The following is an 11,652-nucleotide window of genomic DNA, read 5'->3' on the forward strand; positions in this document are numbered from 1 at the left end:
GACCTGAAGTAACCCCTTCCCAGTTTGTCGGAAAAAGAGCCTTTAGCATTCTAGGGCTAACATACCTGTTTTCCTGAAAAATTTTCCCTGGAACCTAACCCCCACCCCCCATTTACATTAATTCTTATGGGGAAATTGGATTCGCTTAACATTGTTTCGCTTTGAATCTCACAATAAAATCTTTAACACCATAAATACAGACACAAAAGGCAGAGACCGGACACTAGGGGGCGCTCTAAACTCACCAACAAAGGCAGAACAAGAGCTAATGGCCGAGAGTCAAGGTGAGAACATTTCAAACTGGAAACAAAGCAGGGATTGTAACAGTGTGAGGGACTAGCCACTGGAACAACCCATCTAGGGGTGTCACTTTAAATCAAGACGGGGGTGGGGAAGGGCTCGTTCTTAGCCGCGATCTGCACTACAAACTTATGAGCCACATCACATAGTTAGACTGGCCTACCCCCGGTGTAGACTATGTCATCAGGAGGGGCTCTCCCGCCCTGGGAGGCGGTGTACCTGCATCGCCAGGAGAGGCTCGCCCACTGGCATAGGTGGCATAGAAGCTGCTAAGCGCTACAGCAGTGCAGGTGCACCATTGCAGCACTGAAAGTGTAGACAAGCCCTTAGATCCAGCCCTAACATCTCGTCTTCATTGCCCTGCTACAGGCATTGACTGCAGGGAAGTGAGTTTGGGTTTGCACTTTGCAGCAGCCTTCAGTTCACCCCCCAAGGCGGGCTGCCAACACAATAAGGGACAGCCCTTATTTATTCATTTCTGTCCAACAAGATCGGGATTAGCTGGGTGCTGCAAAAAGCAGCAAGAAACACCCCTGGCGAATGGAGGTGAGCCGTGCTTAGTATTATTATTATTAATAATGATGATAACAATATCAGGAGGAGTGTGGGGAGTGGGTAAGAAAACAGTCCCTTATTTTGGCAATACAGTGTTAGCACCCCTAACCACAAGTCCCTAGGGGTAGCCTGGGGTAAGCAGGTCTGGAGAGATGATCACAGGGCTCCTTTCGGAGGCTCAGCTCCTCAGCTGCTGTAAATCACTGTGTGACCCATGCGATTGTGTTTTAAATTGCTCCAGAAAAGCTGGTTGATAAATTACCAGGAGCAAATATTGCAAAAGCTCTGAGCAAAGTGACCTTGGGAGCAGGAGTTTAGCTCCCAGCAACCTCATGCTTTGGGACACTTAAATAAATATCCCTTTGGACCCCGCAGAGGTTGACAGCCTGTCAGAGAGCAGCTGACCTCGGTGTCTCTGCTTGGAGTGCCTGTTCCACACACAGGTTCTGCACCGGTAGCTTTAATTTGGGGTTTTTAATGAGATAGTTACACCAGTACAACCCCTAATGTGGGTGCAGTTATATCAATATAAGGGTGCCTTGTCCTGGTTTGGCTTATTCCCCTTCCATAAGGGAACAGCTGTACAGGCTCTAGATCTGCCTCCATGGCAGGGGGGTTGTACCACTTTCAATATACAGGCAGAGTTAAAGTGGTAGAACTTGTGTGTGCAGAGAAAGGCTCAGAGCAGCTGATGGATTGTCAGCTCTTTGGGACTGGGCCTGTCATCCTGGTCTGGGTGTGTAGGGTGTCCTGGCCCATGACTGCCACTCCTCCGCACACGGGCAATGCAAACAACACGAGTTGGGCTGTACTGAGCATGCTGTGTTGAATTGCCCCTTTGGCTACAGGAGGGAGCTGTGGGGAGGGGGTGGTGGGAGCGTGAATCCTGCTGGTGTTTGTGTGAGAGGCCACTCTTGTATGCAGCACAGGGATGGTTGATGGGTGAGAGCCCCATGCATAGGGGAAGCTCGAGGACGGGATGGCGGGAGGAACAGCTGTGCAGGGGGAGAGAGAGAGACCAATAATACCTCTCTATTCTGTGGCACTTTTCACCAGTAAATCTCACCGTGCTTTACAATGGAGCTCGGTATCATTATCACCCTTCCTGTTTGCTGGGCTCCTGGCTTCAGTGGAGTAGTGTCCACTGAGACGATGGCCCTGGGGCTGTTTGGAGGAGAGGCATAAGAGGAAGGCACTGGAGGCATAAGGTGATACAGTAACATGACTGGGCCACAGAAGGGAGACTAGCTGCTTGTCACCCTCTTTCTTAACACAAACCCTGACTCTGCACATGGCTGGCACCAGCTGGGAACCAGTAAAAGGGGCAGATTACAAAGGTGCGCAGCAGTTCCCAGGAGCACCCACTGTTCTCAACAAGGACAGATGAATGGGGGATTCCCTGTAATTCTCAATGGGGAGGGGGAAACAAAGCCCCCTGGGCAGATATTGATAATATGGTGCGAGGCAGCCAGAGAGGGAGGGAGGTAGCTAGCCAGTGAGATAGATAGATAGGTAGATGGGAGGTGGAGGTGTGTGTGGATGGATCATTCCCATTAAGCTGTACCTTTCCATGCCCTCACCTGTCCAGTGGCATTGGTGCCGTCCCTGATCCATCCCCCCCCCATATATTGACACTGATCTGGCCCCCAGAGTGTTTGTGTTGCACGATTATGATTATTCCAGGTTTAGAAGCTGGGGAAGAGCTTGTAGGTTCCAGGACACCCTCTTCTCTGCAGCTTCGCCTCTGGCACGATGGGCTTCCACAGCCCCGCCTGGGCTCTCCTGTCTGTCTGTGTCGCCCAGGCTTTGGCTGCTAGTTTCGGGGAATGTCTACACTACACTCAGAGGTGTCATTGCCGCTCCGGTAGCGCTACCTGCACTAGCTTTTATCAGCTAGCCCAGCTAAGCTAGCACCGAAGAAGCAGCAGTGTGAGCTAGAAACGTGACTCTGTACCCAGGGCCCCCGGCTGAAGCCTGCACCCTACAGCTCACGCTGAAGCCCCTCACTGCATCTTGATGACCGTTGTAGCTAATACTAGTAGGCTAGCGCTCCTATGGGTATGCCTACCTGACTCAAGGAAAAGCCCAGAGCCTTAACTGGCAAAGGTGTCCTTTAAAAACAATGAGCATGCCCAGCATCTTTGCAGCCTTTCTGGCTGGAGTTTAATTTCACAGGGACCCTGAGAAACAGGAAGCTGGAATGACTCTCTTAGGGTCATGCAGCGTTGCTATAGCCATGTTGGTCCAGAATATTAGAGACACCTGGTGGGTGAGGTGGTGGCTTTTATTAGACCATGTTCTGTTGGTGAAAGAGACAAGCTTTTGAGCTTGCACAGATCACTTACCTCACCCGCCCTGTCTCTCTCAAGGTCACACAGTGAGCCAGGACACCCCCCTCCCCCACTCTAACCCACTAGACCCCACTCCCCTCCCAAAGCTGGGGATAGAACCCAGGAGTCCTGACTGCCAGCCCATGCCGTGAGGAGGGATGCATTACTAAGGGCTTGTCTACACTGGTACTTTACAGCGCTGCAACTTTCTCGCTCAGGGGTGTGAAAAAACACCCCCCTGAGCACTGCAAGTTTCAGAGCTGTGAAGTGCCAGTGCAGAAGTGCCCCAGTGCTGGGAGCTACTCCCCTCGTGGGGGTGGTTTTGTGCCGTGACTACAAAAGCCATGTTAAAGCATGCGTCAGCACTTTAACATTGCCAGTGAAGATGTGCCCTAAGTCACCAAGAGCAGTCTGGCTATTCAGCCCATCTGTGCACACAAGCAGCATCTGCACGTCCATAAATCCCCTAACGGGATGAGGCTTGGGGGAAGTGCTGTGGGAACCAAACAGCCTCAGCATCACTCAGCAGGCGAGAATGGGGCCACCCCACCCAGGGCAGAGGCCCAGCACATGGGGCTGGACGTGGGACATAAGGATTTCCTAGACCGTATGGGAGTTAATTGTGGCCTAGGCTGCCCCCTTGCACCAGGGTGAATTTCACCATGGAAGGCCTGGCTGGATCATCCTTGGGCTGCAGTCCCTGGGGGCTGGAATCTGTGCTGTTTGAGTCAGGCTGGCTTTGGGAGGCTCTGGACAACAGTGAGTCCTGGGCTCAGAGCCCCCACTAGGAGAGTGTAGGAAACATTGTTCTTCCACTGAAGGGCCTGGGGGGTGTCTCTGATGTTTCATTGAGAGGGCCAGGGAGAAGGAGTTGGGGTGAAGGGGCCTGGGGGCTCTTTTGCTCCACTGAGAGGCCTGGGGGTCTCTGATGTTCCATTGAAGGGGCCTAGAGTGGGGTCTTGGGGGGAGGCAAGGTGCAGGGGAAAGGCAGGCTGAGGGGGTGGGGAAGTAGGGTGATGGATCTGGGGGGGAGTGAGGTGGGGCAGGTCCCACAGGCTGCCTGCTGAGTGCTGGGGTGTTTCTGAGGGGCAGAATTTCCCCACTCACTGAGCCAGTATAATTCTGACTCAGTCCCACCCCAAGGGACACAGGGTGGGGCGGCGGGCGGGGGGGAGGGTTGTGTGGCGTTGGTCAATCAGTTGCTCTCAGGTCAAAGGGCCAGGCCTGGCTGTGTTTGCTTGGAGTTTGACCTGGGACGGTGAGGTTGTGTCATTGATGGAGCCGCTTTTGGGAAAGGGGGGTTAAGAGTTTTCACAAACACTCTATAAATGAGCTGGCCAGGACCTTGGAGCCAGAGTGAGCAGCAGCCTCCAGCCACCCGTGAGTACCTCTCCTGTGGGTCACACAGCCTGCCTGCCTCTCAGCCTGGCTCCCAGAGTGCCTGGGGGCTGGAGCAACCTCACGCGGGCTGCCCTCTCTGGAGTGAGATCTCCCCCTGCATCTCTGCATCCTGACCTGGAAAAGCCACGAGGGAAACAGCCGCCTCTCAAGGCTGGGAGCCTGGGGCCCGACAGGGGATTTTCCTAGGAACACGCAGCCCCGAGGGGTTTGCGTGGCTTCCCTGTGAGCCCAGGGTTCTGTTTCTCCTTTACCAGCTGTACATGTTTCATTTGGTTTGTAGGTTTCCGTGCCTTGCTCGAGTCTCAGGAAGGAGCCACGCTCTCTACGACAGGTATGATCCCTAGTCACCCCAGGGCCTGGATTCCGCTGCCAGCCCAGTGGAAGAAGAATCTAGATACATTCAGGCCAGTAACCGTACAGCGAGAGGGACTGGGGACAGATGTGGGCTCCCTCTCCCTTGGTGTCTGTAAACAGAGCACAGGCATCTCAGCTAAACCATCTGCTCTGGCTTACCCAGGGCCAGGAGGATGCAGGAGTCACTGGGAGGGGCTCTGGCCGGGGTTATGCAGGATTTCACATCAATGAATGTCTGAATCTGCACCCCAGGCTCTGTGTTGTGCTTTGCAGGTGTGCAAAGTGTGTGTGCAAAGCTCCCATCCCAAGTCAGCAGGGTTCCCACCCACTTTGCCAGTGCAAATGGCAGGACTGGGCGCAGGGCAGCACAGCGAATCAGCTCCTGGGAAGATGCTGGCACCTTGGTCTCTCCTGGTCACTGCCTTGAGCACACAACAGTTTAGTCTCCTGAGGACTGAAATGCTTTGGTTTAACTGAAGTCTCTGGACTCAATAGACGAGTGTCCGGATTAAACTGAATGGAGCATGATATACAGGAGGTCAGATTGGATGATCTAATGGTCTCTTTTGGCCTTATACTGTATGAGACAGGGAACTACTGGGTGCACAATCAGCCTGTGAAACTCCCTGACACACAAGGGCACGGAGGACAAGAGCTCAGCAGGATTCTGACAAGGATAGGACATTCCTATGGAGAACTCGAATATCCAGAGCTGTGATAAGGATTTAAAAAACGAGAGGTTTGGCACCGCCCTGCTATGGGGCATGAGCAACCCCCTCTCTCACAGAGTCAGGTGGGGATGGCCACCAGGCGCGTGCTGCTGATAGAGGCAGGAGGCTGGGCTGGATGGATGTGACTCGGGTGGGGAATCCCAACAGTGTTCCAGGAACTATGCTGTACGGAACAACCCCGAGCCAGCTCTGTGGGCCTGGGATGTGGGCTGGATGGGAGCCACCTCATTTCCCATTCTTGATGTCCACTGGTGTGAGCTCATCCCCAGTGCAATAAGCGAGGGGGGGAGGAAGGGGCTAGGCTCAGCACTGTCCACTCTGACTTTCCGCGCACACATCCAGTGCACAGGGAGAAAGCGGCATTAACCTGAGGGTTTCGTTTTCCAGCAAGTATGGGGCGGATGGATCTGAAAATTGCAGTGGCCTTCGTCCTGCTGCTGTTTCTCTGCACTGGTAAGAGATGCTGGCGGGTGGTAGATTCCCTGAACCCAGAGATGCGGGTTAAATTCCTCCTGAGGATGTCTAGAGAGATGATGTCTCCTCACGTTCCCCAACTCCAGAGCACATTATTCTTCCTCCTCCCCAGTTCCAGTCTAGGGGTTGTATCCAGGACCAGGGGAAACCTGAGGATGCAGCCCAATATTTGCCAAAGTGGCTGCTGATTTTAGGGCCTGATTTTCAGAGCTGCTGAGCTCCTGGTGCTCCCCCAGCTTTCCCTGGAGTTAGGGGCTGGTCAGCCCTAGACTCCCTCTTCAGGGTTTTCTTCAAAACATTTCCCAAAATGTTTTTTTCACCAGAACAGAAATTTCCAAAGAAATGTCCAATTTCAATGACATTTCTTGGATTTTTGCCCAAAATGGAACATTTTTTGGTCTCTGGCAACTGAAAACCAAAAACCAATAACAACAAAGTTGCAGTTAAAAATGAAAAACAGGAGAATGAAGGTAAAGAAAAATGAAAACATGTTTGTTTGAATCATTTTTTTTCATGAGAACAAATGCCAGTTCTCTGTTAGCTCCAGAATGAGTTGCCCTAAAGCACTGGCCGGCTCTCATCCTGGGAGTCTGTTAGGGCAGCCTCTCTCAGCCTTTTCTCAGCAGTGACCCCTTCTTCAAAATAAAAGTGATCCCCTACGGGTACAAAAGTGGGAGTTAAAAATACAATGGCTACATTCAGGGTCGGCTCCAGGGTTTTGGCCGCCCCAAGCAGCCAAAAAAAAAAAAAGCCGCGATTGCGATCTGCGGCGGCAATTCGGCGGGAGGTCCTTTGCTCCCAGCGGGAGTGAGGGACCATCCGCCGAATTGCCGCTGAATACCTGGACGTGCCGCCCCTCTCCGGAGAGGCCGCCCAAGCACCTGCTTGCCAGGCTGGTGCCCGGAGCCGGCCCTGCCTACATTTGATGTTACACATGTCGATAGTTTTGGCTAGCATGAAGTTATTCTGGAAATCCTACTTTATTTGCTTTAGAATTGTGATACAATTGTACCGCACTACAACACAATTTAGAATTGTAATACAATTGTACCGCACTACAACACAATTTAGAATTGTAATTCAATTTTCAATGCCCCACAACCCCCCTCATTTGCCTTTCAAGACCCTTCTGGGGCTTGCAACCCACCCGTTGATAAACACCATGTTAGATTTTATGGTGCATCTGAGCAATGGCTGCCTCTCCTAGCTTGTGTTTAGCATGTCACTCACACACCAAAAGTGGAGGCTTTCATCTGTCCGGCTGGAAATAGGCTGATTTCCTTTCTGCATTAAACACAAACTCCCTTCCAGACAGTATTTGCTGTTGTGTGTTGGTGCATGAACAGCATCTTGCGTGGAATGGATGTCTGTGGTGCAAGAATGGTACCGGGATATTTGTGACAGATGCTTTGCACATCAAGGGATCACGAGGATTCAGCTTTTCCAGTTTGTCTCATGTATCAGAGGGTAGCCATGTTAGTCTGAATCCACAAAAACAACGAGGAGTACGGTGGCACCTTAAAGACTAACAGATTTATTTGGGCATAAGCTTTCATGGGTAAAAAAACACTTCTTTAGAGGCATGGAGTGAAAATTACAGATGCAGGCTTAAATATACTGACACATGAAGAGGAGGGAGTTACCTTACAAGTGGCGAACCAGTGTTGACAAGGCCAATTCAGTCAGGGTGGATGTGGTCCACTCCCAATAATTGATGAGGAGATGTCAATACCAAGAGAGGGAAAATTGCTTTTGTAGTGAGCCAGCCACTCCCAGTCCCTATTCAAGCCCAAATTAATGTGTTAAGTTTGCAAATGAATTGTAGCTCTGCAGTTTTTCTTTGAAGTCTGTTTTTGAAGTATTTTTGTTGTAGGATGGCTACTTTTAAATCTGTTATTGAATGTCCAGGGAGATTGAAGTGTTCTCCTACTGGCTTTTGTATGTTACCATTCCTGTTGTCTGATTTGTGTCCATTTATTCTGTTACGTAGAGACTGTCCAGTTTGGCCAATGTTTGTCTCCTGGCTTTCCAATACCAGTGTAAAAGCAGCTACCTCCCTGGACATGGCCCCTCCTCCCCTAGAGAGACCTGAGCCCCATTTTCTGTCTCTGCAGAGGCTGCCAGTTATCGGCTGCAGAAGAGAGAGGCTCAGGACTCATTCTCCCAGATCCAGGAGGTTGCCAAGAGTTATTGGGAGCGGCTGAATTCAGCGGTCCAGGGCTGGATGGACAGTGTCAAATCTTGGTAAGGGGTAGGCAGAGTGCAACCCTCCTGGGCGTAGGGTTCTGTCCCATGTAGCGGCACCAAGACCACTTAGAGAGGGATAAAATGAGTCTGCTCTACAGCCTTAGCTAAGAGCCAGTTGGCTTTTAGTTCATGTGGTAGGTAGAGTCTCATGCACTAAGTTCCAGAGGTCCCAGGTTTGATCCCGCCCGCCGATGACCGGGGTCTGTCAGTATTACACAAGCAGAGATTAAATCTGGAGGAAGCCACCAGCATGGTTGGTCTTTCCAGGCAGCGTTACCCGGAAGAGATATACCCCCAAAGGGAGTGGTTTGGGAGGTGGTGGTCTCTGGCTCCGCGCAGACAGAGGGTTTGCTCTGTTGGTGACATAAAGCCCTGGAGAGTCCCATGTGGGTTACAATCCTGGACGTGCACAGATGCAAAGAGCATGCACTAGTTGTGACCTAACAGCCCTTCCCCATTCCTGGGGCTGATTCCCTATTGCCTTCCTTCCTGCGACTGGGGCAGGCCCTCTGGCAGGTAGGTTAAAGCTGCCTTTGTGGTTCTTGAAGTTTGAAACTCTGCAGGGTCCAGCTCAGGCCCTGGTAGGGTTACCATATTTTGTGCCTCCAAATGGAGGACACTCCACGGGGCCCAGGCCCCGCCCCCAGCCCCGCCCACGCCCCACGCCCCAACTCCGCCCCCTCCCCAAAGTCTCCGCCCCCTCCCCTGCTTCCCACGAACATTTAATTCGCGGGAAGCCTGAAGCAGGTAAGGGGGGGTGTGGGGAGAGGAGGCGCGGCCCAGGCTGGCCCCCCGGCGGCTCCAGCCTGGGTCGGCTCGGGCCCTGGGGTGCCGGCCCCGGCCCCGGCCCCCGGCCGACCACCCCCGGCCCGCCCAGCACTGCCGGCCCCCGGCGGCCCGGCGCACCCTCCGGCGGCCCGGCCCGGCGGGCCCGGCCCCCCGGCCCCGCAGCCCAGCACACCCCCCGGCAGCCCGGCCCCGCGGCCCAGCGCACCCCCCGGCCCCGCGACCCTGGACCGGCTCCCGGCCCGGCCCCCCAGCTCCCGGCCCCGCGGCCCAGCGCACCCCCCAGCGGCCCGGCACCGCGCCCCCGGCCCGGCGCCCGGACCCCGGCCCAGCACCGCGCCCCCGGACCCCGGCCCGGCACCGCGCCCCCGGCTCCCCGCCCGGCCCCGCGCCCAGCCCGGCCCGGCGACCCCGGCCCGGCACTGCGCCCCTGGACCCCGGCCCGGCACCGCACGCCCGGCCCGGCTCCCGGCCCGGCACCATGCCCCCGGCCCGGCCCCGCACCGGCCCCGGCCAAAGAGGCCCCGGCCGAGCCCTCCCTCCCTCCCTCCCGATTTTCCCGGACATGCCCGGCTTTTGGGGATTTCCCCCCGGACGGGGATTTGAGCCCCCAAAAGCCGGACATGTCCGGGAAAATCCGGACGTATGGTAACCCTAGGCCCTGGTGTGGCTGCTTTAATATATGCAGATGATACAAAACTACCCAAGCTAGTTAAGTCCCAAGCAGACTGTGAAGAGCTACAAAGGGATCTCACAAAATTGGGTGATTGGGCAACAAAATGGCAGATGAAATTCAATGTTGACAAGTGCAAAATAATGCACATTGGAAAATATAATCCCAACTATACATATAAAATAATGGTGTCTAACTTAGTTGTTACCACTCAAGAAAGAGATCTTGGAGTCATTGTGGGTAGTTCTCTGAAAACATCCACTCAATGTGCAGCAGCCGTCAAAATGTTGGTAATCATTAAGAAAGAGATAGATAATAAGACAGAAAATATATTGCCTCTCTATAAATCCATGGTGTGCCCACACCTTGAATACTGTGTGCAGATGTGGTTGCCCCATCTCAAAAAAGATATTTTGGAATTGGAAAAGGTTCAGAAAAGGACAACAAAAATGATTAAGGGTATGGAACGGCTGCCATAAGAGGAGAGATTAATAAGACTGGGACTTTTCAGCTTAGAAAAGAGATGACTAAGCGGAGAATATGATAGAGGTCTATAAAATCATGACCGGTGTGGAGGAAGTAAATAAGGAAGTGTTATTTACTCCTTCTCATAACACAAGAACTAGGAGTCAACAAATGAAATTAATAGGCAGCAGTTTTAAAACAAACAAAAGGAAGTATTTTTTCACACAACACACAGTCAACCCGTGGAACTCCTTGCCAGAGGAGGTTGTGAAGGCCAAGACTATAACAAGGTTCAAAAAAGAACTAGATAAGTTCCTGGAGGACAGGTCCATCAGTGGCTATTAGCCAGGCTGGGCAGGGATGGTGTCCCTAGCTGCTGTTTGCCAGAAGCTGGAAATGGGCGACGGGGGATGGATCACTGGATGATTCCCTGTTCTGTTCATTCCCTCTGGGGCACCTACCATTGGCCACTATCGGCAGACAGGAAGATGGACCTTTGCTCTGAGCCAGTATTGCTGCTCTTATGTTATGTTCTTTTCATGGCTCTCTCTGGGCCCTGGGACGCAGAGATGGATGCTATGGCTCCAACGTGGCATTCTATCCCATTTGGGAAGGTCCTCTGAGCAGGGCACGTTAACAGACAGCTGTCCCCACCTATCTGAGGCCCCTCTATGCTGCCCGAATGGCATGACAGGACCCTAGGAAGCAGGGCCCATGTGTCAGTGATTTTCAGGGCTCCATGGCTGGATTTGGTGCTGGTTTTACTCTAATCATGGACTGTATTTAATAATGATGCTGATAGTGCAGACCATCCCGCCGGGACTAGGGTCCAGCCCTCTCACGTGGCGTCTCCTCATCCCCTCCATTTTCCTTCCCAGGGAAATCTACGAAAAAACCACATCGGCTGCAGGGACCTACACAGAAATCCTGAAGGACCAGGTTTACCATTGGTGGCATGGGGAGCAGTAACATAGGCTGCCGTCCACCCCATCCCCATCCCCTCCCCACTGCCATTCCTACAGGGACAAGCCAGGATAGCGAGCGGGTTCCTCTATGTTCATATTTGTTCACGTGCTGACACTTTTCTGCTTAGAGTCAATAAAGCAAATTCCCTTGCCTGGCTCCATTCACTGCTGTGTGTGTGGATCTGTGAGTGACACAGAACTTGGCGTGTATGGGGCTCACTCAGAGTCTTAATTATAACTGCACCTCCTGTCCCATTATCCCTGTCTTCAGATATTGGGAGGCAACTGAGGCACAGCGATGGCACGTGAGAAGGAGTAAGCTGCAGACAGAGGAACAGAACCCACAACTCCTGCCTCCCCGCTCATTCTCC

General features: G+C 53.1%; 1 protein-coding gene across 1 annotated transcript; it reads left to right on the forward strand.

Moving 5' to 3' along the window:
* The first annotated feature begins 4,498 nt into the window (after positions 1 to 4,498).
* Positions 4,499 to 11,442, forward strand: LOC128827423 (apolipoprotein C-II-like). The gene is made up of 5 exons (XM_054011278.1): positions 4,499 to 4,565; positions 4,867 to 4,917; positions 6,059 to 6,124; positions 8,260 to 8,389; positions 11,195 to 11,442. The coding sequence occupies exons 1-5, from the start codon at positions 4,514 to 4,516 to the stop codon at positions 11,283 to 11,285; spliced, it is 390 nt and encodes a 129-aa protein (XP_053867253.1). The 5' UTR covers positions 4,499 to 4,513; the 3' UTR covers positions 11,286 to 11,442.
* Positions 11,443 to 11,652: the final 210 nt, after the last annotated feature.

Source organism: Malaclemys terrapin, chromosome 21 (assembly GCF_027887155.1).
Source record: "Malaclemys terrapin pileata isolate rMalTer1 chromosome 21, rMalTer1.hap1, whole genome shotgun sequence".
In the NCBI taxonomy this organism is placed as follows: domain Eukaryota; kingdom Metazoa; phylum Chordata; order Testudines; family Emydidae; genus Malaclemys; species Malaclemys terrapin.